This window comes from Phaseolus vulgaris, chromosome 7 (genome assembly GCF_000499845.2).
Source record: "Phaseolus vulgaris cultivar G19833 chromosome 7, P. vulgaris v2.0, whole genome shotgun sequence".
NCBI lineage: Eukaryota > Viridiplantae > Streptophyta > Magnoliopsida > Fabales > Fabaceae > Phaseolus > Phaseolus vulgaris.
Window position 1 is genome coordinate 38,088,000 of NC_023753.2, and position 27,532 is coordinate 38,115,531.

Genomic DNA, 27,532 nt, shown 5'->3' on the forward strand with positions numbered 1-27,532 from the left:
ATTGATGGAATCACATTTTTCTTGCAAATTCTTGTATGTGAAAGCACTATATTTGCAACTGTATCAACAAATGGTTGCATTAATAGGTAGGAATCTCGATATTAATAGGAAAAAAGTGAGTGAATTCTTTGGATAAAAGGAAGACAGTCAAAAGTGAGGATGGATTTGAGAAAATTTATAAATTTGTGAGTAATTTGATTGATATAATAGATTTAAAAAATTATAACATGATATATTTCTTGAATGATTTTTTTTTTATAAATTAATTTTAATTAAATATAAAATTATTATTATATAATTATATATTTTTATTATTATTTAATTTTATTATTATTATTTATTCCTATTTTATTATTACTATTATAATTTAGTAATTTATTATTATTATTAATTTTATGTTTATTATATTATGTAATATAATTAATTATACTACTTATATAACATAACATTTTATTTTTTATTTTTTATATCAGCACTTAGATAACATAACATACCATGATATGCAATGTAACATAAATATGTTAAATACGTAATTTGATATATTTAATGTAACTTTCTTCATCTTTCATCTTATAATTAAGGGAAAATGAAAATCATATCTCACTGTATTTTTGTCGTCGTTTTTTTCGTCAATCAATAAATACAAACACATACATTTACCACTTTTTCTTTTGGATCTATACTATATTTGTAGAAAAACATTAAAGTCACAAAGAAGGAGGAAAGATTGGATGTGCAAGCATAATTTTAAAAGTTTTGAATGAGGAATACACGTTAGAAACAAGGGAAGATTTGAAACATACTTTTACGCTTATATGATTTAAATGTAATATTTTGTGGAAGTAGATAACAAAATGCAAATTCAAATACATTAACTATTTTCACTATTACTATACTCAACATGCATAGTGAGTGTCTTATCGTTTCGATCTAATATATCATTAAACTTTATCGAATCTTTTTTAACCTACATCCTATATTTTGTTAGAATTTATTAATTCTTCTCGAGCTTGTGCTTTATTAGAATTACATATATTTTGTGTGTTTAGCCCTTTTTCGTATTAAGTGAAATTTCAAGAATTAAATTTGAGTCTATTTATGAAAATTTCCGTTTATATCTTAATAAAAACGTGTCTAAAAAAAGAAATAATGAAATTTAAGTGCTAAAATTTAAATAAAGCTTAATTAAGAAACTAGTAAATAAAGAATAAAAAGTAAAAAATATTAAATTTAAAATCGATATACATACATATATACATACATATATATATATATATATATATATATTTATAACAATAAAGTTATTACCACAAGCTATTATTAACTTTTATGTTATCGAAAAATGAAAATATTCTCTTTTGTTAAAAGAGATGATGTACTGTAGAGACGATAAATTTCATATTATAAATATTTTAATAATGTTTTATAGAAAATAAATTCATTAATTTAGTTACTACATACTTTTTTCATTATTCTATCTACGCAATTTAAAAAAGTAAAAAATTTACCTAAACAAAAGCAATACCATATTAAACATTAACAAAATTAATAACACGAAGAAATTGATTAAGTTTAAAAGCATACCACTCTATATTATTGATAAATAATTTTTAAATTGATATCTAATTAGTTACTGAGGTTTTAACTACCAATTATTTAAATTATAAATTTGATAACAAAAATCTTGATAACTAGTTAGATGCTAATTTAGAAACTACTTATCAATAATAGAAACTAATTTACAAATCAATTTTTTTTTAGTTTATAAAATAGTCTCTACTTATTGATTTCTAAATAGTTTTTATTATTGATAAATAGTTTAAAAAAAATAGTGTATAAAATGGTTTCTAAATTAATCAATAGAATAATTAATTATTATTTTGTTTCTAAAATTGAATTCTATTTAATAATTTTCTTTATAGTGTGTAATTTAGTCGTTGATTTAAGGTTTAGGGTAATTACAAGAAATTATTGCACATAAAATGGAATTATGAAAATTTATCATCTAATATCTAATATCATGCATGAAGTGTCAACTATCATTGTAATTCAACTACAGATCATAGAATTTATTGCACCAAAAATGGAATAAAGCAAATTTTATCTGCTAAAACTATCATTTCGGCCATAATATATGATGTAATAATTTATTTTCCACAATAGCAAAATGCAAATTTGATATTATATATGTCATTAAATATAAAAATAAAAAAATAGATGTGACGCGATAAATGAGAGAGGCAAAAGCAAACATATGATTGTGTGTTAGGATTCCCACCTCAGCGGAATCCAAAGCCAACATTTAACTACTTTCAAACCTTTGCCTTTTAAATCCTCTCAGTATTACACAACTCACCAATTTCAATATACAAATTCTTATTATTTATTTTTTATTTATTCATATTCTCTTCGCACCACCACCACCTTCTCTATCTCTCTCTCCCTCGCCACCCTCTTTTCCAAAACCTCTTTTCCGCCGTTAGTTAGGGTTTTTCCGGATCTCGATCTGTCTCAATGGACCTTCGCAAGCGTGGAAGGCCCGAACCCGCCGTCAGCCTTAACGGCGCCGTTAAGAAGACCAAGCAAGGTTTTCACTCTCTTCCTCTCTCTCTCTCTGTCTCTCTTTCTCTCTCTAGCATTCTCTGTTTACGACACTCTGTAATGTCCAGTTTTCGCTTCGTCGTTTTGCGTATGCTTCAAGTTGTATTTGCGTTTTTGCGGTTCTAGCTTAGTTACTTGCTTCGTTAAAACACTGCTGAAAATCTTGAAAATTCGACAAGCGAAAAGTAAAAGCATATATTACACTTTTTTTTTGTTCGAACGAAACAGTGGTCTAGTGTTTGATGTTCGCGGTGTTGCATGTTTTTTATGATTGGTTTGTTAATTATTAGCTCGGGGTGGTTGATTATACAAAATTTGACCTAATTTAATGTAATTCCGATATAAGTATTACTCGTAAGTGAGATATATGTGTTTTTGGAGAAAAAATAAATAAATTAAATGGAGTGTACTAGATTAATAGTAACAGTAGAGAACATTAACTGAGAAAACGTAATTAATGTTTTGCAACAGACTTGGAGTCCTTATCAGGTGGTGTAGGAAGCAAATCGAAGCCCTGTACCAAGTTTTTCAGGTTCTAATCTTTCCTATCTAAATGCGTATATCTGAAAGTGCATATTTTTTATATTTTTAATGGCGGTGTATCGTAAGAATTAATTGTTTTAATGATGCTATAAAACTAATCTGTGAATTAACTGGGTTGGTATTGGAAGCTTTTATACAGGTACATACTGTTCTTTGGTCTAATCAAGTTGTAACAGAATAATGGTTTTGTAATGGAGAACAATAAAGATGATAACAATTTGCAGGACGACCGTTGGCAATGGGAACCAAACATTATACCAAAGATAAATTGATTGTTTTCATTTTTTGTGTTTCCCACTCGTTTTAATTAGTATAAATGTTGGACAGATTTTTAACAACAGCTTTTAATTTTTTTTATTGCATTCTATCATTTATGAACACACCTTTCGAATGGTAAGCTATTAATAGACTGATATGAAGAACTTTTGTTACTTGGGTCAGGTATTTTATGCCTAAATTATGTATAGATGCATTTAAAATTTAGCATCAAGGTTGTTTGTTATATTTTTCAAGAGACTAATTTTATTTTCGACATCTATAAACTTTAACTAGTCAATTCTGTCCAATCTTACACTGAGTATATAGAACCTTTGTTCAATAATCTCACATTATAGTTTTTCTTTTTAAAATCTTTTATTCCTTCTTGCTTGTTAGGGATTTTCTGGATATGCCTTATGGCTGGTGACTTCTTTACATATACATCCTGGATAATGTAAATATATATGTCAATAAAATTAGTGTTATCAAGATTGTAATCCAGCACATATGGTCGTGCGAAATTATGATGAAATTCCACTTATTGAGCACTTTATGATTGCAGCCTTGTTGCAATCCTTGAGGTGGTGGACAATTGTGGCCAATGTGGTTTCATATGTCCACAACATCAAGGATTGAACAAAACTGCAACCAATTTAGAACCTTTGATTGAGAGTGCTCATGGAGGGGAATTTCATCTTAAGTTTTCATGATCACTCGTTAACCCTAAAATTTTGACGATGTGATTGAAATTGTGGTCATTTAAAACTTTGTTATCCTCCTCAATAGTCAATTCTACATCTAAACTTTGTTTTAATGGGATTACTGTATAATTTCTGTGTTGGATACCTTGTTAAGTGATCTTTGCAAAAGAAACACTGGCCCAAACCTGATTTTGTTAAGAACCCATACCCCAATCATCAATTTCTTTCAGTCTATAACTGATTTTTTTCAGTGAAAAGCCAATCTGTGTAACCTCTGTGGTGTTTGTTTATTTTGTCGGTTCTTAGCACTGCTCATTCTTACATTGTTACTGTGCTTGGTTCTGTGTTTTTTTGTAATTCCGATGAATTTCTGTTCTGCTTTCCTTATCCCCCCTCCCCCCTTCTGAGTTTTTTAGCACTTGACTGAAGAGATGGGTGGGAATAAATGATTACAAAGTAGGAGTGTGCAAGGTCCTCATTAGAAGGGTGCTGTACATAGTGGTGGGGTTGAGCAAACACAGCTCTGTTGCGGAGCTTACTTTTTTGTTGTGGGTGTATGAAATAGAGTCTTCAAACTGCCTGTATAAGTAATCTTTTGCTACAATCTGAAATATGATTTTGTTTTGCGGTTTTTTCTTTGGTCTAAAAGGTACTTAGTTTAAAGTTGAAAGCTCAAAAGTAGAGGCCTAAAAATAAAGTTGAAGTCATTTGACACGATTAGCTTAAAAGCGTATTTTAAGCTAAAAGTTTCATTTTACTTTCTTACATTGATTATTTTAGGATGAGTTAGAGGTAGTTATTGCAGCTGATTCTTATACGCTGGTTGTTTTTTTTTTTTTTTCTTAAGCTACTTTTTCCCTTTAGGGGCTTTTCTATATATGTGTGTGGTGTGTCTTAGCTTCTCTTTTAAGAAGAAAAGCAAAAAAGAAAGTTGGGCCAAACACTAACAAGCTGGTTTGATTACTAGTGAAAATTTTGGTTTCAATCGTAACTTGAAGGGAAGAGCACACTCCCTAAGCTTTTGCTGGAAGTAGTATTTTTGTTCAGCCGTCGAATATGTGCTGCTGTACACTACTGTTCATCTATTTCTGGATAATTTTCATTGCATTGGGTGCTAATTAGAATGGCAAGTGGAAGAATTGATCCTGCGTAGAAGCATTGTGTTTCTGTAATGGGAAAGCAAGGAACTTAAAATTTATGAATTTATTGGTTGTTTTATTTTATGCATGACCATTTTATGAATTATGAATCTATTTTTAATTATGTTGCATAGTAGTAACTCTTCTTAAACGAGTTACGAGTTTTCATTCCCTTTCCGATCCTCTTCCGAGCTACAAGTTTCACAACATTGGTTGCTGATACTCTTGAAGTAGGATCTCTGCCCCATGTCACTGATATCTCTTTCTTGTGTTTGACGAAGTGTTTCACTTTCATGAACTTAGTTTTGAACTTTTGCTGGTTTTCAAAATTTGAATATAGTGCATACATGTCTTTCTAAATAATCCATGATCTTTACATTCCTATACCATGAGTTACTTTTTCTCTTGTGCTGTAGAAAACCGGAACTAAAAAGAGAGGCTTGCATTTTACGTAACAAGTATTGATATGATGATCTGATTGTACTGTGTTGTCTTCTGCAGCACTGCTGGCTGCCCGTTTGGTGAGGGCTGCCATTTTTTGCATTATGTTCCTGGTGGTTATAATGCGGTTGCCCATATGATGAATTTAAAACCTGCAGCTCCTCCACCGAGAGCTGTTGCTGCACCCCCTCCGGTCCCTAATGGCTCTGCTCCATCTGCTGTTAAAACACGTATATGTAACAAGTTCAATACTGCTGAAGGGTGCAAATTTGGTGACAAGTGCCATTTTGCTCATGGTGAGTGGGAACTTGGCAAACCTATTGCTCCCTCAATTGATGATCATCGACCTTTGGGACCTCCAGCAGCTGGTCGTATGTCTGGTCGAATTGAGCCTCCTCCCTTGGCGGGTAGCTTTGGCGCCATTTCTACTGCCAAGATCAGTGTAGAAGCTTCTTTGGCTGGAGCTATTATTGGGAAGGGTGGTGTGAACTCGAAGCAGATCTGTCGCCAAACAGGAGCGAAACTTTCAATCCGAGAGCACGAGACTGATCCAAACCTTAGAAACATTGAACTTGAGGGAACTTTCGAACAGATAAAGGAGGCAAGTAATATGGTAAAAGATTTACTTTTGACTGTTTCAATGTCTGCCCCTCCCAAATCCAACCCAGGTGTTCCTGGTGCCCCGGCTCCTCCTGGAAGCAACTTCAAGACCAAGCTGTGTGAGAATTTTGCAAAAGGATCTTGCACCTTTGGAGATCGATGCCACTTTGCTCATGGAGCTGGCGAATTGCGCAAGCAGGGGGTATGATTTTGTTTTTCCATCTTGTATTAGCCAGGTCTATTATTATTATTATTATTATTATTGCAGTTGATGTTGTTGTGCATTGTTACTTAGTGGTACTCACATTATTTTTCCTGTTATAGTTTTGCCGTACTAAGTTAATTTTCAAATCATCATTTTGCGGTTGCAAAAAATGAGTACTCTTCTTTTTCTTTACCTGATAATTTCACAATATTAAAACGCATGCTTGATGGAAGAAAATGCCATGTTTTTATTTCATTTCTTTTTCCCTTAATCACAGTTTTGTTCTGTTTTAAAAAATGTTTTTACGAGAAACTTATACAGTAACCAAAAAAACGCATTTGAAGTGGTCGAAATCCAGCTGGGTAGACCATTATAATTTATTCAAGCAATTGATCTGAAGTTTTGAAGAAAATTAACTTTTTAAGTGGTTAAATATTACATAAGCTGAACACAAACTACAAATTTGATAAAGATGGGTTGTCAATTTGAGATTTTATTTAAAATTGGAAGTACTTCTCAAACAAAAATATGAATAGGTGTCTCATTACGGGTATTTGGTATACAATTAAATGAGTAGGGGTGTTAGGTGTATACACTCCTTTCTTGTTTCCAACATTTCTGATATTGTCATGCTTCACAAACATAGTGAAGCGCATGTCAGTAATCAATGACCATGTTCAAATTGGTGGGAACAATCTTTTAATTCAGATTAACTATTGAAGCAGTAAAACTTAATTATTTGTAATTGGCTCACATGTGATAGTGAAATATATTTTTCACACAATCTATTAAGCAATAAATTCAATATAAAATTCTAAAAATTAAGTTAAATAGAATTTTAAATTAATAAGATGAAAAATTCACAAGCACAACTTAAATTTAAATATTATACAATTTTTCGATTGATTTGACTGGATTTTTTGGTTGGTTTTTTCTTAACAACTTTGAGTTGGACCACTGACTTGACTAATTCTAAATCCAGTCAGATTTTGATTGTGATTAAGATAAAAATATAATGCACAGTGCATTAATTGAGAATTAATTTTTTATATAATGTATGTCTATAATAATTATTCTTATAATAAAATTATATCAAAGAAAATTTCTAATCAATTGATAATATAACTTTTCCTACATGTATTAATTCTAACCAGCGGATAGAGTAATTAAATAAACTAACTCGTAAGGGAAAGAAAAAGAGAATTATAGTTCTTAACTGTTAATTTGTTTCAGTCTTTTTTACTTTTTAGGTCGGTGAGGCCCTAAAGATTAATTTATATGTAAGATATAGTCATAAGATAACATAAATTGGATGTCATGAAATAAATAATTTATTAATTTTTTGCCATGAAATTAAAAAAAAATAAAAAAATAGCAGGACTAGTGCTTGACGATTACACTTTTATTTATCAAAACAACCAAATAGGATAACTTAGGAAACCAAATACACTTATTTATCGAAACAATCAGATAGGATAACTTAGAAAAACCAAATACACTTTTATTTATCAAAACAACAAGACATGATAATTTAGAGAAACCAAATGTTCCACGTACAACACTCGTCTCATAACCAAAATGGTTATGAATTAAGAGACACACAAAATATACAATTTAAGATTAATAAACAGACTCTAATAATAACATAATACAACACTTGCAACACCCAAAACTACATAATCTAAACATAACATAACCTTAACTACCAACAAAGAAATCAACATTCAAACTTTACTAATTATTGTTATTCAGCTGAAAGTAGGCCCACTTGGCCCACTTGTAGGAGCACTTCCTCCCCCAATAGTTTGGGCCGATATATCCACCACAGTAGTAGTTTCCATCGGTGGAAGTCCTCCATGATCAGGTCTAGGCCCATGATCAAGAACATGGGCACTATCAGGTCCAGTCATTGTCGTTTGATTACATCCCATTCGGCCAAATTCACCACTTGATATGGCAGACCCAGGCCCAAGACCAAGCCCATGATCGGTACTTGGGGGAATGTCATCTGACCCGGGCCCAGTTGTGGTGAAGGTCGAAGTCTCAGACACTTGGGCAGTGTATGCAGCATTGTCAGTCTCAGGCCCAGTTGTGTCGATCCGGGGGCTGTGGGCCTGTCCAGCGACGGCAGATTGCTTGACGGCGGCGTTGTGCTGCCGCGCCTGCCGCTTCTCCATCTCAGCCTGGTTTATCTTCTCTTCTTTCTTCTGAGTCGCTATGCTTTTTTCCCTTTCATCATGTGAACTTATACGCTCACTCTGCTCCATCCAATTCAAAGTTACTATAAATGATCATTAAAAAACAATGTTTGACTGAATATGTAACACTGAACATGAAGAGAGAAATGCATAAACCTTTTCATGGATTGTGGCTTTGGTCTTCTCCAACCCAGACTTGGCAGAAGCACCAATGTTTGCGGCAGTTTCCTTCACGCTCTCCACGGCTTTCTTCGCTGTCTGCATTTTCAGTCCTTTTTTTTCTTCTTTTTTCTCTTTCCAATTCCAACACTTTATATAGATTCAACTATCCTCTCTTTTTCTCACACCTGTAACATCCACGTGTCACTCTTTTAACTTCCATTCAGTTAACCGTCCGACACGTAACTACCACGTTTCTGTAGGAAACCAACTTCACCAAGTAACTACCACGTTACTATTCATAGCCACCTCTCCTTTTTTAAAATAATTTTATTCCCACACTAATCACTTCATTTACAATTTATAAATTATTCTCTAGAAAATAAAAAAGTTAAATAAATATATATTCGGACACAATACTTTTTATATTGCTGAAAATAAGAATGTAAAATATCATAAATTATAAATAGAATTTTCATATGATTCAAAATAGTGAAATTTGTAATTCTTTCTATGCACAAATTATTTAGGACAATTGAAAATGCATTTTTTAAAACTGTTATAAGTTTTTATTATACTATCTCTCTGTATCAAAAAGGAATTGTACATATTTAGGAACTGAGTACATCTCTCTCCCATACTAAATTAAGACAATTAAGATATAACAAGGTGATTATGCCATGACCTAGAATTAAGATGATTTTAGACCCACACTCATACAAATAAAATTTCATTAAAATAGTATAAATTAATGAAAATTTTATTGTTGTTATGCATTTATCATATCGTTTATATACTAATTAACGTGACTATTTTTAACACTTGATTTCTTCGAGTAATAGAAAAATAATTTGTTCAAATAATGAAAATGATGACTAAATAATGGATTTTAAGTTCGAGATAAAATGAAAGAATATATATAAAAATTGTTTTTTTAAGTATATATTAAAAATTTGAAAAAATAAGTATTTTATTTTTATAAAAAGTTAATTAAAATGCTTAAAATATTTTAGATTTAATCATTTATTTTTTATTTTATTTATTTTATAAAAAATAAAAAATCAACCCATTTTTCTTTAACCTAAAACGTGAGAGGCAAGTGTTAACACAAAAAAAAAGAAAAAAAAGGCTGCAAAAGTATTATATTGCAGGCTGCTTCTTCCTACACCTTCATACCTTCTTCTCTCACCTCCATACATTTTCGTATTTCCTAAAATACCCCTATGTAAGATTCCGAATTACATAATCCGGAAGTCATTTTTCAAATTTGTAATTAGCTTCCGGATTATATAATCCGGAAGTCTTTTTTCATATGCATGATTACTTTTCGGATTACATAATCCATAAGTTTTTTTTAACTTCTGGATTATGTAATCCGAAAGTCTTTTTTCAAATGCGTTTCCAGATTATATAATCCGGAAGCTATTTTATGGAGGTGGCGGAAGAAGGATAAAATTGTATTTTCATGTTGTGTATGGAGGTGCCAGAAGAAGATATGGAGGTGCAGGAAGAAACAGTCTATAATGCACCACCATGTTCTTTTTCAAAAGCCTTGGTCCATTGGGCTGAACCCTCATTTATTGCTATTTGCTAGTACATCTTATATCCGTACCACTTTTTTCTAAAAAGCCTGGACCATTTGGTTGGCCCAACTCTATTAGTATTTGCTACTCCCTCTTTTATGTCCCAATATTCTGGGCCCATATGTTACGTCAATGTTTCTACTATTTGTCACCCGTTTGTTTACATACACAACCACCAACAGTCTTTTGTGAAAATTAGAATAAAAATCTTGAGATACTTGTATTTATAAAAAAAAGACATTATCAAAGAAAAATCACATCTTATTTTAGAAATATCAAATATTTCCATCTTAACAAGAACATAAACTACTTTAAAAATACATCTTAATTTTGAAAAATATATTTAATTCTTATTATATTTTTTTGGCTTTCTAACGTATATATTATTTATTTTTCTTTATAAGAAAATATAACCTCACTTAAAGTTTATACCCAACCATTAAATTAACACAAATATCTAACTGCATATAAACCACAACTGAATTTATACACGATTTTGATATTAAATAAAAATAATTAAAATTGTACATACTATTTATATTATTTAGACTTGTCTCTAAAATCCTCGGATCTAATAAAATCTTAATCCACATTTTAATTAAAGTCATACATAGTCTAAGTGGCTTCAATTATACAATTTTCTAACTAAAGCCATTTTGTTATATTAGCTAATTTCGTCTTGTACACAACTTCTTAATAAGAGAGAACTTATCCAAAATATTAAAAGAAATCTATGAATTAGGATAATAAACTAACAAAATCATACCATTTTGGGGCAAAATCCTAAAAAGTATGTGACATGGATTATTTTGACCACACATTGCAGTGAGTAAAAGGAGGATAATGAAAGGGTGGGAGTAATAGCAGGAACAAAAAAATCTTTTTCCATCAGAGAAAAATAATTGTTTATAAATAGTTCATTCCAATGGTAACTTGCATTTTCAAATATTCTTCTGCCACCCTTTCTCTCTTTCAGACACAAGGCAGAGAAAGATAAAACCTTTCACTTTTCACCTTCTCATTCAGGTTTTTCTCCTTGTTTATGTTTCTTTCATCTTTTCTTCTCATCGAATGCTTATAAGATCTAAAGGATTTAACTAATCATTGTTTCTTCTTCTTTTTTCAATGTGATTGTTATTATAATAAACTATGCTTTATGATATTATTTAGGGTTTAACTATTTCATCAAATTATTTTAATACAGAAAAGAATCTTATCCTATTGGACCTACCCCACGAGAGCAAAATCAATCAAGTAGATAATTACACATTGATATTATGTGTGAAACTTCGTTGAAATGGAAATAATTTTCTAATAGCAGTTTTAATTTTTGACGACTTCAATTTGTTCACGTTTTTCATTGATTCTGTATTTTACTGTTTTCTTTGTTGTGTGTTTCAGTGTGCATGCCACTCAACCATATTTGTTTACGTTGACTTGGTTACCTATGACTTATTCTTGTGTGTACACAAAATCATTTTTCTTCTCACTTTTCACACACTCTACCTAAACTTTAGACAGTGAAAACATTCTTAAACGTGCATTACAACCCTAAAACTTTATGTTTCCAATTCAACTATATCATTAATGTTTTGACTATATAGAGTACTATATACTCCTATTTTTTAATTTCACAAATGGTATAACGAAAACTTTGTAAAATTTTGGAGTTCTTAAATCATCATTTTCCTTTTTTTTTATATCAAGATCAATCTAAGTTGTATATTGCATGAGGTTTTCAAAGCATCATTAATTACTATTTTAATTTTACACGCGAATGTTTGGATTAGAAAAGATTATGAAACTCTTCCTATAAAATGCACTCATATTTACGTAAAGATGACAATGTTTAGATACCTTTTAATTTTAACTTCTTATCGTTTTGTTTATATGAACCATCATACGAAAATCTTTGGAAAATATTCTTTCACAATGATAGTTAATAATAATGTTAGAGATCTCACATCTTAGATATCAGAATTTTTTATTGTATAAATAGGTGTAAATCTCAATCTCATGAGCCAGTTGGCTCAGTTGAATTATGCACTTTGTAATAGATAGTTGTATACAATTTTTATTTATATAATGGAAAATAAATTTATAATTAAATAATATGAAAAAATATTAACCTTTATATATCACTATCACAAGTCATTTGTTAACAATCAGCAATCAACAAAACCTTGTGTGTTCTTGCAGGTGGCGTGAAAATGGGAGGTGGTGGCCGAAGCTCTGCTCCTAAACAGAGAAACTCAGGGGAAGATGAGGTTTCGAAGAAGCGCGTTCCACACGCAAAACCACCGTTCAGTCTCAGCCAAGTGAAGAAAGCGATTCCGCCGCACTGTTTTCAGCGTTCGGTCATTCGTTCCTTCTCCTACGTCTTCTACGACCTCGCCATAGCCTCATCTCTGTTCTACCTGGCCTTGAACTACTTCTCTACCCTTCCCAACAACCTCTCCCTCTTCGCCTGGCCCCTCTACTGGATAATCCAAGGCTCCGTCCTCACCGGCGTTTGGGTCATAGCGCACGAGTGTGGCCACCACGCTTTCAGCGATTACCAGTGGCTCGATGACTCGGTTGGTCTTGTTCTCCATTCGTTTCTTCTGGTGCCCTATTTTTCGTGGAAATACAGCCACCGCCGCCACCACTCCAACACGGGGTCTCTTGAACGTGACGAAGTGTTTGTGCCGAAAACAAAGGCCAGCATTCGTTGGTATTCCAAGTACCTCAACAACCCTGTTGGGAGAGTTCTCACTCTGTTTATCACCCTGACCCTTGGTTGGCCTCTGTACTTGGCCTTCAACGTTTCGGGTAGGAACTACGAACGTTTCGCCTGCCACTATGACCCTTATGGTCCCATTTACTCAGACCGTGAAAGGCTTCAGATTTATGTCTCCGATGTTGGGGTTCTAGCCGTGTGTTATGGCCTCTACAAGCTTGTCTTGGCAAAAGGGTTCCTTTGGGTGGTTTGTGTTTATGGGGTGCCTTTGATGGTGGTGAATGCGTTGTTGGTGTTGATCACTTTCTTGCAGCACACTCACCCTGCGGTTCCACACTACGACTCCTCCGAGTGGGATTGGTTCAGAGGGGCATTGGCCACTGTGGACAGAGATTACGGGATTCTCAACAAGGTTCTGCATAACATCACTGACACACACATTGCACACCACCTGTTCTCCACAATGCCGCATTACCATGCAATGGAAGCCACCAAGGCCATAAAACCGATTTTGGGAGACTATTATCACTTTGATGGGACTTCTGTGTATAAGGCAATGTGGAGAGAGGCAAGAGAGTGCATGTACGTTGATGAAGATTCTAAGAACAATGGTGTTTACTGGTACAACAATAAGGTGGAATGAGTTGAGACTTGAGAGTGTTTAGGTTTTGGTTTTTGTTTTACCTCTGATCTTGGTTATGCGTCTTATAGAATCATTTCGTGATTAGTGGTAATCTTGGTCGTAGACATATATATTATGCTGTCATGCATGGTGGGTGGAAATCCCTTTTCATATGACTTTCACTTAATCCTTCGAAAGCTCTAATTGTAGCTGGTTTCAGTTTCAGTTTCAGTATATAAATACATAATGTAATGAAAACAGAGTGGAGTTTTCTTTTTGCTTTTGTTGTTTTTCCTTTTGTCTGTCATGTTTATAATTTATTCATACCTCTCAAATAAGCTATGCCAACCAACAACCATTGATCGCTGAGGAATTGCGATCATACTATGTTCAGATTTAAGGAATGTTCTTAGCATAAAATAAAGTTTAAATTTAAAGACTGAAAGAAGAGTTTTAAAAATGAGTTTAGAGGACAAGAGACAGAGAGCATGAAGAAGAAACAAAGAGAGAGAGCAGAGGAAGGGGGAAACAGAGAAAAGTTGTTTTTGCAATTAAGTTTAATGATATATTTTCTTCATTTTTACATTTCATTGAATTTTTTTAAAAAAAGACCACTGCATGCAACTGCTAACTTTATCACAACAATTATTTAGTTAAATTTATTTAAATTGTTAAAAATGTTATTTGATTTCTCAGTAACACGGATATATTTATTAAAGACTATATGTAAAGTACGAATTAATTAATTCAAACATAAACTATTGAACCAAAAATAAATAATTAGTATATTAATGGCAAATATTTTTAATTTTAGACAATATTTGAAAAAATAAATAAATGAAAAACTAGATGAAATATGAAACTAAAATGGGTTAGTAAGTTAACCTAACTATAAAAAACAAGTGTTTAGTAAAGTTATTCTTTAATATGTTTAATAAAAATAAATGTTTATTGACAAAAAATATGTTTTAGGATATTATAATTTAAAATTTTAATTAATATAAAAATATTGTAATTTTTATTCATAAATAAAATATTTTAATTAACATTTTTTTAATTTTAATTAATACTTTTTATGTGCTATATTCTATTATTAATCTTAGGAAACATCTCAATTTTTTTAATCAAATTTAAAATAAAAATAAGAGGCTTAAGTAAACGTCATATTTTATCATTTTGATTTGTGTATCTTAAAATATAATACCTGTCTTATTTAAAAGGGGATAAAACACAATTTTGAATTCCATAAAATGACAAAAAAACATAAAATTTAGAATTGTACCGGTACGGGGAGAGATCGGGACCCACCCGGCTGCCCGATGCCGTGTCAGCCTGACCGAGACCATGAGAACCTGGCCAAAACCTTTGAAGACTTGGCCGACCGACTGGGGGCCGAAACCTTTGAAGACTTGGCCAACCGGCCGGGGGCCGAAACCTTTGAAGACTTGGCCGAGAGGCCGAAGCCTTTGAAGACTTATGTTGAGAGGCCGAGACCTTAGAAGGCTTGGCCGAAACCGTCAAAGACCACAGGGATTTGGCCGATGGCTGACCCGCACCGTGGGAATTTGGCCGATGGCCGAAGCCCATTACAATTAACGCTCAGACCGAGATCAGTGAAGCTAATCCATCATCAAGAATTAGGTAATGCAACCCTAAGCGGTATCCACCTCGATAAACGGGCCCCAACAAGGTAGGCCCACTAGAATAATATAAATAGCACGCATTTCAAGGAGTAAGGTATGTCATTATTACTGTTCACCTACCTGAGAGCTAACCACCCGCTTTACTGACTTGAGCGTCAGAGTGCCTTCGCAGGTACCCCCACCATCCGGTGTTCACCCGACGACCGAGTCCCGAGTGCCGAAAGATAAGCAGAAGGAAGAGAAGGATCCCAGCTCATCACTCAGCCACCTGCCCGACCGAAGGAAGAAGAAGAAGACTTCAACAGTTCTCTAGGTCCCATCTCCCTAGCAGGAACAAGAATAGCCTAATTAAGATAATCATTATTATTGTGCTACTAAAAAATTATTAAACCTGATTAACATAATCATTATTATTGTGTTACTTGGATTACGTTAAAAAATGGCAAGTTATTAAAAAGTCTTAATCAAACCTGATTTAGAATAGCCTAATTAAGATAATCATTATTATTGTGCTACTAAAAAATTATTAAATATAAATTTATTTTAAAAACAAAAAATAACATATTATTATATTAATTAAAAAATTATTAATAATTAAATTAATTTTTATTATTGATAAATAATTTTAAAATTGATATCTAATTAACTATAAATTTATATTTTAAAATTTATCAATTGTATTTTTTCTTCCACAAATTTTAAACTCAAAGATTTTATTTATATTATATAAACAGAGTTTGTCAGCTAACAATATGTGAATAAAGTGAACTGAAAAAGAAAAAACGAGAGTAAAAACCAAACAATATGAGACTTAAATAAAAAATAAATATTTTAAATATTTTATAGAATAATTTTTTTTTATAAAAATTAAATTAAAAGTATGTGTAATTAAAAATTTAATTAAGTATAAAAATTAGAAAGTTATATGAATGGAAGAGTCTTAACCCTAATTCAAACTCAAAAGTTGTCTGAAGCTTAACTACATTATTGGCTTATGGGCTCTCAAACGTAGGAGCTAGGAAAGGTTGGTGTTTTGAAAAAGGGATTTTCTTTCTACACCACACATTTTTCTTCATTTATTGGATCCACTTTATCAAAATCATTAAGGATAAAAAACTTAACACATAAAACTTATTTTCTTATTAAGAATGACTTATTTTGGTTGCATTAAATTTTTTTCTTTTTAAATTAACACATAAAACTTAGTCTTCATCAAAGGTATTTTCATAAAAAAACTAAGTGAAAAGTTGAAAGATTTAAATGGTAAATTGGGGGAGTGTCACGATGCCCATTTGTTAGTGTATGCATTACTATATTATATTATTTAATAAAGTTAGTAAAAATATAATATTTATATTATTTTTTATTTTATAAATTTATTGAAATAATAGTATATCTATTATTAGCTTTTATATTTAATGTATAATTATAATTTGAATAAAAAACAATGTTGGAGAAACTATATATATATATTTGCATATAAGAAAAAGAAAAAAAAAACGCAATTATACTATGAAATAATGATATTTATAATTATTTTAAGTGAATGAATAGTTTATATTTACTATTTATTTATTTTTATTGTTGTATATGCAACACCATAATAGTTTTGAGAAAATTGAAATTTTAAAATATAGTTAAGAATAAAAAAAATAAAATATGTAAACAAAATCAGTATGCATATTATATATAGTAGTGGCCTCTATATGCTTTAAAAGAAAAAATATATATTAATAATATATATTAATAATGATAGTATTCATGCTTTTCAAAGTGGATAGATTACACAAAAGAAGGAACATGAGATGTGTATACCAAAAGAAATAATCCATTTATATATATATATATATATATATTGATAACCTAATATTAAAAACAAACAATCATTTTAAGTCCGCTTATTTTTTTGTTCCTATAATAAGTATTGAATGTGCTTTATACTTTCAAAACAGAGAATGCATTTATTTTATATCTTTATTATTATAAGGTAGAAGAAGAACACGTAGAAAAATAGAAAAAGAGAGTGAAATGGTATACATAATTGTTATTAAGAAGAAAATTGCATCAAGAGATATATCTATAAAGTGAAGATTGGGTGAAGGAAAATAAAGTTAACTAATATGAGATTGAAAGAAATCATTAGTAGTAATTTATTCTCATTTATTTCTACTGTCATTTATTTGTTTTTATCATTTTTTTCACTCTAACTTAGTATTTTTATTTTATTTTACATGCTAAATTTTTTACATCAATAAATAAATAATATACAAAATATTGTTAAATAAATATAATTTCATAATTTCAAAAGCCAAATTAAAATAACAATGCAATCTCTAAGAGTAACTATACACTACAATAAAATCATGAAATAGAAACCAAATTTAGAAACAAAAAATAATTAGTTGATATAGTGACAAAATTAGATACCATTTTAGGAATTAAATAAATTTTTAGTTTCTAAATTAGTTTCTATTATTGTTAAATGGTTTTTAAATTGATATCTAATTAACAATCAAGGTTTTTGCTACCAAATTTAGAAACTAAATAATTGGTACTTGATAGTTAATTAGATACCAATTTAGAAACAATTTACCAATAATAGAAACTAATTTATAAACTATTTAACAAGAAACTAATTTAGAAACATTTTTTTTAGTTTTTAAAATGATATCTAATTTAGTTACTATTGCAACTAATTATTTTAGTTTCTAAAAATTGGTTTTTATTTGATGATTTTCTTGTAGTTATATAATTCATGCTGATAAAAAAAAATCAACTCAAAATAATTTATCATTTTTAATATAATAAAATTATGAGCTTTTGTTGTTCTCATTTGGTATCTTTTGATAGTATTTCGTTTGTTCTATGTGTTTTGTCTATGAAAGGTATATGTATGGATGTTTTAATGGAGAATTATGGAGTACTTATTGAGTAAAGCAAAATCTAGGTTCAATTTAAATTTGGCTTGGAGTGTTGGGTTGTTTTGTAACTCAAAACAATTATGTCTTTGGTATAGAATTGTATAGACAATTACACAAGATATATGTGTTTCTGTTTGTTAATTCACCTGATTGAATGTTAGTTGATTGTTAGATGTTATTTGGAAGGATTTATGATTTTGATTTTGTTTTTTAAAGGTTATGAATCATAATTTTTCTTAATAGGATTAATATACTTTTAAAATATTTCACATTTATTTATTTCCTTCTTCATACGCGAATTTGTATGTGTTTTCACAAGTAATAAAAAAAATAATTTATTTTAAAAAATTAATATATATATATATATATATATATATATATATATATATATATATATATATATCACTACAAGAAAATCATGAAATAGAAACCAAATTTTAGAGACCATTTTAAAAACTAAAAAAAAAATTGGTTTCTAAATTAGTTTCTATTATTGTTAAATAGTTTCTAAATTGGTATCTAATTAGCAACTAAGGTTTTAACTACCAATTATTTAGTTTCTAAATTTGGTCTCTAAAACTTTGGTTGCTAATTAGATACCAATTTAGAAACTATTTAACAATAATAGAAACTAATTTAGAAACCAAATTTCTTTTTAGTTTCTAAAATGATCTTTAATTTAGTTACTATTGCAACTAATTATTTTGGTTTCTACGTTTCTATTTCATGATTTTCTTATAGTGTATATATTAAATTTAAGAGTAAATAAAAATCAAAATTATCAATTCAAATCTGTTTAATATATTGTTTTTTTCACATTTATCCACCCTTTGATTGATATTTTGCGAGAAATTATCTGACCATTGTATAGAATATATGCAATTTTTTTATAATGGTTTTTATGCTATTTTTTACCAAAAAAATTATTCTTTATTAAATTAAAATATTTTTATTATTTAATAAAATACACAATCATATATGTATTTACAAAGATAATCGCATAACCCATAATTTTTATCTTTAAAAAAATTATGCAGTCTTTATTTGTTAAATTTATGATTCAACTAATTATTAATCAATGAAATTAAAAAAAATATTATTATAATTATTATCTGAAATATTATTTTGAAACTTTTAACTTTGATAGAATTGGTATGATGGTTAAAAAAAAGATAAAATATCGAAAGAGTGAGAATGGAGAGTGGTGTTAGAAAAGAAAAAAAGAGAGAATCCAGCTAAGACATAGGAAGCAGGTGCACGAACAGTGAACATGTAACCACGTCAAACAACAACATCAATAACAACTCACGCACATAACATTGCTGCACTTCTTCTTACTCTCACACGTCGCCCACGTGGCCAACCATTTCATATCTGCAAACAAATTATACGATGTGCTGTGGTCCCTCCTGTTTCTCATCATCACACAATCATCTTAAGATCACACGGTTGCCATTCTACCACACTCTCACTTCCCACCACGTACCAATCATCATCACTTTCTCGTGTTTCCCATTCTTCAACCCTAACTCTCTCTTTTTTCAATTCTTCTTTATATTAAGTTGGGATTTTATTTCAGATTTTGGACTATTTTCGTTAAAAACTTTTAAAATAATACATCTAATTCTAACAAAATTTACATGGTCTTAAGTTATTTCCTTGCAATATCCTTTTAGGGTCATAAAAACTTTACATTAAAGTGAATAAGATTGATTATGAATCTAGAAGGTGTGCTTTTTTCATTATGTCTTTCTCTAAAGAAATAACAACTCCTAACTTAGATTAACCTACTTCAATCCAAAACAATTAACAATCAAGTGCAGTTGCCTTCTAGAACATGGAGAGGTTTTTATGTGTTGGGTGGTTTTAGTGGGTAAGTGAGAATGGAGAAAAGTATTTTGCTTTTATTTTATGTAATGAACTATGTATATAGGTTGAAACATCTTTTAAATATTTTTATTTTTATTAATAAAAAATATATCAATAATCACATCTCAAAATATATATTTTTGTAATGGTGAGAGACGAAAGAAAATGGAGTGATCTAACTTGTAAATGTATTTATTATTTTTTTTATAAAATTTGTTTACTCATCATCCCACCAATATTGGTTATATTGTATAAGGCTGTCCAAGAGGTTATACATTTTACACACAAACATTTCCTAATCAACAAAACTTATGAGTTCTTCTACATAAATTTTCCCCTACAAGTCGCCATATAAAAATAATAAAATAGTATAGAAACGATAAAGAAATGAAAATAATATTTCATCAAATTGATTATAGTATAATCTCTACAGCTTTTCAACAATTATTAACAAAACTTGTAAGCTTTTCATCATTTATTTTTTTTATTTTTTTTTACTATTCGACACTTATATAATTTTATTAATGATATTTCATAAATCAAGTTATTTGATGCTTTTCATCAATATTTTCATCTCTTAAATATATATACATATATTTTTTTTATTTGATGTAGAAAATGTTCAAAACATGACAAAAAAGATGTAATAGTGATATTCAAATTCAAATTTTATATAAAAGTTTTAACATCTCATTATTCTTTAACCCTTAACCACAAAGATTAGCAAAAGGTATATATTAGGGCGTTTCTTTTTGTATTTAAGCTTCCCTATGTATAACCACTTTTTTCAGTATATATATATATATATATATATATATATATATATATATATATATATATATATATATATATATATATATAATGAAGAGAATATTTTTATGAATTAATACAGCTGTTTTATTAGCAAGAAATCTGATGTGAGTGTTCACTAGAAAGTGGCCAAAACTCCGGCTAAAATGAATTAAAAAATGTGGAAACATAGTATACTTTGGAGGTTCTGAGATTATGATTATGAACATCGAAAAGGTCAATAATCACAGAGCCACAGAGAATCGCCAAAATTATCTGGGTCTTCCCTCAAATTCATTAAATTATGACAAGTGGCAACCTTCAACTTTGATCTTTATCTTTATGAATGAAATGAATGCATGATCAATGAATGACTGAGACACATATAAGAGACACAAAATGACAGATACAGTTGTGGTGGATATCCTTCACCACGTTTAGGAAAAAAATATCAAATAAATACTTATAATACATCCATTCATATTTTAATTGATTGTTTGGAGATTACTGATTTTAAAACCTAATAGTTTCAAAATTATAAATCACCCACTTAACTGTATAAAGAATGGACTAATATATACAATGGTATGTAATATTTTCCTTTTATTTTCTTAATAAAAAATTATTAAATAAAAATTAGTTTAAGAGAAAAAATAATTAATTATCATATTAATTAAATTAGATATTATTTTATAGACTAAAAATTAATGATATTTAAAATAATTTTTTTAATTTAGTATGTAATTAACTATCAGTTAGTTTAAATTATGAAGTTGGTAGCTTGATACCTAATTAGATATCAATCTAAAAATTAGTTTATAAATTTTTATTAATATTAGAAATTAATTTAGATATCAATAATTTTTTAATATATAAAATTGTATATAATTTAGTTAATATAGTAAAAAAATTATTTTAAAATTAGTTTCTATTCATTAAAGAAAATTATTAAATAGAAACCAATTTTTGGAGAAAAAAAATAATTAATTGTTATATTAACTAAATTATATACTATTTTAAATACTAGAAAAATTATCTGTATCTAAATTAGTTTCTAAATTGATATCTAATTGTATTACAAGATTTAGAATATAATTAGTAACTAAAATCTTGATAGTTAATTACACAACAATTTAGAAACTAAATTAAATACCAATAATTTTTTTAATCTCTAAAATAGTATATAATTTAGTCAATATGACAAATAATTATCTTTTCATCTCTAAAAATATTTTTATTTAATAATTTTTTTCGGTGTAAATAAAAACATGAATTTTCAATTTATTGGTCATTCCAAAATTATAAATGTTTAAGATTATGTAGGCAAATTAAAAACTATATAAGTCTAAAATTTATTTATTTTCTATTATTTTCAACATAATCTTAATATTTTTATTTACTTCATATTGTTTTTATTCTCATTTCATAATAAAACATTGTTTCCATTTAAAAATTTATAATTTTAATTCAACGCTTAATATTTTATATGATTTTTTTATTTATTTTGATGCAATTGAACCATAAACCTAATAATACTTATTGTTAAGGTATCCTAAAAAGTAATTGAATGAATTAAATATAAGAAATAATAAACAAACAAATTAATTAAGAATTGAACATATTATTTAAAAATATTTCTATCTCAAAATGAAAAAATCTGAATTCTTTAAAATTGTATGTAAGTTTTATTCTTTAAAGAAACATATGATTTGATACTTTAGTTTGCACGCGAAGAGAGAGTGAAAGCGAAAAGGGGCACGCGTAATGTAAACATAGAATAAAACTAAGCAGAGTTAAGATGCAGTATATGTGAGGAAGAGATCCAAAAAGAAGCAATAGGTAAAAAGCTGCATGTACATTTTGATCTTCTGTAACTCAGATTACGTATATCTGATACCTGTTGTTCATTTATGCAAGTATTCACATGTGGCCTTCCATTTTCCAACCACACAGATTTCGTGTAACAATATACCTAACCCCAAATATTCAAACCAAATTCATGTACTCGCTAAACCTATCTGTATCATATATAATATTCAAAACGTTTTGCATAAAGAGGTCCATTAGTATATGAAATTTTTGTTAAGTTTAAAAGAGTATAGATGGCAGATGCATATCAGAAGATCCTAAAGAAAGTTTAGGATTCTGTGATTTAAATAAGCTAAAAATTGCAAGAATATCTGGTTTAGCAGGTTACTGATGTTTATATATGAAAGAAAAACGCAATATATTGTCTCCTACAGTTGCATAAATCTTTTACAGTGCCCTTTAAAAGGGTTACTGATTTGCAACATTGAGCTGTTTTACGATGGAAGGGACTTGAGTTTGTCATGTAATATATGGATAATGAGATGTGCCCTTTAACTGATAAATATTTAAGTGCTTGAAGGAGAGATTCCACACAATGACTGGTGGTGGTTGGCTTGATTCCAAGATGAAAGAACAATTTAACAAGGAGGGGTATGCACTCTATATAATATATATAATATAGCTAGCTAGCTAAGGATGAATAATGATTCATCAAATTTATCAGTCACACCATGTTATTAATAACTTTATGTGTTAATTAATTGTGGCTGGTTTTATCAGATATTGTTTAGTATGGCATGCTGTAAACTTATCAGATAATTCTTAATAAAAGAAGAACAAGTTGCATCTAGGGGGAATGGTATGATGAATTGAGGGAAGGTAATTGAATAAGGAAAATGTGTCCACGTTCATATTCTTCCTCCTTGAAGGTATGATACATAAATAAATAAATAAAGTAGAGACATATATAGCCATAAACAACATGATTTGTCTTGTATAATAATGAAAAGTGGGAAATCAGGGGACCATTCAGTTCTGATTACTTTATTGACTCTCTCTTTGCATTTGTCACACCACCATTCATCTAATCCATGCTCCCAACAGACACCTTCATATTCTTCCCTTCCAATTTTTCCCTTTTTATATTTCCATCAATCCTTGCCTTATATGTCCCCTATATATATCTCATTCCCTTTCTTCTTCCCTTTTAACAATCACACAAACACTTCCAATTTTCCCTCTTCTTCTTCTAACTTCATTCAACATTTGCCATGGAAAACATGAGGCTTAGGAAACACAACACAGCCAACTCACACACACCCTCCCTAGCCCTGCACAGAGACTCCCACATGGTGTCCAAAACCAAACCCAAGATTCGCATAATCCACATATTTGCACCAGAGATCATCAAGACTGATGTGGAGAACTTCAGGGAACTTGTGCAGAAGCTAACTGGGAAGCCAAGTGGTGAAAAATGCTGCAAGAAGAACAAGGCAAGGGAAAAGACAGAGGCAGAAGAATACTCAAGGAGCAGCAGCAGCACTGGTGGCACAGTGATGAGAATGAAGAATAGTAATGGAGGGTGTTGGGGGTTGGATGTGACAAAGGAGAAAGTGAAAGAAGAGGTTGGGGTTTGTTCCAGTGATGAAAGTTGTGGTGGCTACTTGGGGGGTTTCACTGATTTGGAAGGCTTTATTTCTGAAATTGGAGGATTTCCTTTTCTTCCTTTGGATGCTAATCATATGATGCAAGCCTTTGAAGAGCCTCAACTTCTATAGGGTATATACACATATATCTTTATATTTTGTTAGACATATATATATATATAGAGAGAGAGAGACATCTTTTCTTCAATTTGGTACTTCATATATACATCCTTTTTGTGCTTCATCATCACTTTCATTGCCATCTTCTTCTCCAAATTTTGATTTCTGCCATGCTTAAATGTCATGTTTCACTCTGGAGAAACCAGAAAAGTCAAACACATTCAAGCAGAAGAAGAATATTAATATGAGTTAAAGTGCGATTGTCACCAAAACTCAGGCTTTGAACATTGCCACCAGCACGTATGCCAGAAAGGATAATGTTCCCCTTTTTCTTATCCTTATATATATAAAGTGAAATATATAATTTAATTAAAATTATTATTAATTCATAATATTTTAATTTATTTATATACTCAAAATATCTCCTATAATGATAAGAAAACAATAGGTGAGATTGACAACAATTTTTAATACTACAATGGAAGAGTTTCTAAATCTTCATTGAACTTCTCTCCATCTCACTTTTTTCCATTCAAATTCATAAAAGTAAACAAAGGATAAATTTTTGGATTACATGGCAAACAAATATTAAGTATTGCTTTCCTTGCTAGAATTAATAATGATATTTAAAGTCCAAATGCATGGTTTTCTTTCTATCCTTATCTTCCACTATTCATGTATATAAGGGAGAAAAATACTTGCAATATATTTTATTACAATCCACTTGTTTGAAGGGAAAATATTATAACAAGTGTAAGAGATAAAAGAGGTCGATTATGAGAAGCAAATATGATCATTCAAATAAATGATAGAGTTTCTGTGGTAATTCATTTTTTTTTGGGTGTGATATATATTTTTAATTATCTAAAAAATAATATAAAAATGATGTGAATTTTTTTGTGTATATAAATGTGATTTGTAAATTAAAAAAGTAGATATATGGTTGTGTAAGGAAGCTGTTCCAGTTTCGTAAGCATCCAAGTTGGAATAGTGTATCAGAATTTTGAAACAGCAACTAGGGTTTTAAAACTTAAAAGGGGTGCAAATGGCTGAAACACATCACATCCACCATTTTAAAATGACCTAGTTTTAGAAACCCTCTTCATAATTTATTATATAACACATTGGGAGGCGGTTGAATTTTATTTTTCTTACTATAATGTTTCCCATTTCAAGAGATTTTTTTACTAACTTTTAGAAAATTCATAATAAACAAATTTTTTATTAATTTAAAAACTCTAGAAATATATAAAAAAAATTATAATAATGAATCAAGCTAATAAAGTGTATCTTAATTTTAAAACAATAAATGCATCACTTTGTTATTTTTTACATTTTCTCACCATAGAGAAGATAAAAATATGAAGGTATTACATTGTCTCAAAACCAAATTAAAGGGTTTTAAATGATTTTATGTCTTTATCTTTAAATCCTATGATTACATTTCATTAATATTTTTTTATAACTGGGGATAAGTAAATGATAGTTTTTCCTGTTTTCCAATTAAGAAAGGGAACTACGTTTACCTTTTTAAGAAATTTTAAATAATACTCCTTTTTACTTTAATTTTGAAATAAACATTCATTTTTCTTATATTTCCAATAAAATACGACAATTATATTATTTCTAATTTTAAATTAAATATTCAATCTCCTTATACTTTTAATAAATTACATTTGTCAATATTGTGTTTTAATAAATTGGCAATCACCACTCTTATTTAATTTTAAAATAACATACTGGCAAATATTTAAGTCAAAAAATTACAAACTAAAATTATAAAAATTAAAGAACTTATTACACGCAAAAAAAATTAAATGATTTAATTATCATACGTTAACGTATATTAACAAAAATAAGTGTTATTTTATTAGAAATATAACAAAAATAAATATTTATTTTAAAATTAGAGTAAATGTGTGTATTATTTGGCCAGATGTACGCATAATAATAAGATATAAATGCAATTTCCCTATCTGTATTTCCCTATTAAATTATAGAAGTCAATTATTGCCATGTATATTAATCGTCAAGAATATCTATATGCTTATAATCAATCCCATTTCATTATTTGGACACATATAAATTTTTAAACAACTCAATAAAAGAAACTTAAAAATATAAATATTAAGTTAATTTTTTACAGGATAAAAAATTGTATAAATGAGTGTCTATAGAAGCTAAATTCTAGTAAGTTTAGATTGATTTTTTTTTTCTTCTAATTTTCTCTCCTAAATTGAATCATTAATATGTCCATAGTTAAAATTTAATTTTGAAAAAAATTTACTTCCTTACAACAAATATTAAAGTTGGTAATATATTATATATATTAAAAAGTATGTTGAATTAAAGATATTTCATTGGTGGCCATAGAAAAACTTGTCTTGTTGATGTTAGTCAATTTGAAAGTAAATTTTGGACATCACAATTGCTATGCTCTCCTAAATAAGGATCTTCATCAGAAAAATCCTCATAATAGCTTTAAATAAAGAAAGTGATGTCTCTTACGAAAGAAGAAAAAGTACAGTTTTTATAAATATAAAACGGTGACTTAAGTAAATTGGTTAATTAGGTTAAGATTTTTGTAGATATTGGTAGCAACATGTAACAATTTTTATTTATTTTTAATTTGTTTACTATAGTATATTAATATATATTATTCATCACTGATTAACATTTTTTAACAAATGAAATACACATTCAAGGATGGATATTTCATATTACAATTAAGAATATTAAAAATATTATGAAAACGTCTTTTTTTTTTAAAGTTTATTAATGATTGACTAGTTTAAGTTGTCTAACCGTGGACTTAACAATAACTAGTTAATTAAGTGCATCCTAATCATGATTAAAAAAAACTCTTGATAAAATTTTAACAGCAACATGAAGGCACGATGATATCTTTTATTGGGAAAAAAAATGAAAAAATGGTATCAATAATAGGTTGACCTCTAAAAGAGGTG

General features: G+C 29.1%; 4 protein-coding genes across 4 annotated transcripts; 3 read left to right on the top strand and 1 right to left on the bottom strand.

The window, feature by feature from the left end:
- The first annotated feature begins 2,262 nt into the window (after positions 1-2,262).
- LOC137830632 (zinc finger CCCH domain-containing protein 14-like) lies at positions 2,263-6,725 on the top strand. Its single transcript, XM_068638086.1, has 3 exons — positions 2,263-2,587; positions 3,073-3,133; positions 5,744-6,725. The coding sequence occupies exons 1-3, from the start codon at positions 2,515-2,517 to the stop codon at positions 6,489-6,491; spliced, it is 882 nt and encodes a 293-aa protein (XP_068494187.1). The 5' UTR covers positions 2,263-2,514; the 3' UTR covers positions 6,492-6,725.
- Positions 6,726-7,968: 1,243 nt separating this feature from the next.
- Positions 7,969-9,001, bottom strand: LOC137830633 (18 kDa seed maturation protein-like). The gene is made up of 2 exons (XM_068638087.1): positions 8,843-9,001; positions 7,969-8,746 (listed from the first exon to the last, which is right to left on the bottom strand). Exons 1-2 carry the CDS (start codon positions 8,948-8,950, stop codon positions 8,237-8,239), a joined length of 618 nt encoding a protein of 205 aa, XP_068494188.1. The 5' UTR covers positions 8,951-9,001; the 3' UTR covers positions 7,969-8,236.
- A 2,370-nt stretch (positions 9,002-11,371) lies between these two features.
- Positions 11,372-14,047, top strand: LOC137830634 (delta(12)-fatty-acid desaturase FAD2-like). Its single transcript, XM_068638088.1, has 2 exons — positions 11,372-11,454; positions 12,628-14,047. Exon 2 carries the CDS (start codon positions 12,639-12,641, stop codon positions 13,788-13,790), a length of 1,152 nt encoding a protein of 383 aa, XP_068494189.1. The 5' UTR covers positions 11,372-11,454; positions 12,628-12,638; the 3' UTR covers positions 13,791-14,047.
- A 9,641-nt stretch (positions 14,048-23,688) lies between these two features.
- LOC137830645 (VQ motif-containing protein 17-like) lies at positions 23,689-24,696 on the top strand. The gene has a single exon (XM_068638103.1). It carries the CDS (start codon positions 24,072-24,074, stop codon positions 24,576-24,578), a length of 507 nt encoding a protein of 168 aa, XP_068494204.1. The 5' UTR covers positions 23,689-24,071; the 3' UTR covers positions 24,579-24,696.
- Positions 24,697-27,532: the final 2,836 nt, after the last annotated feature.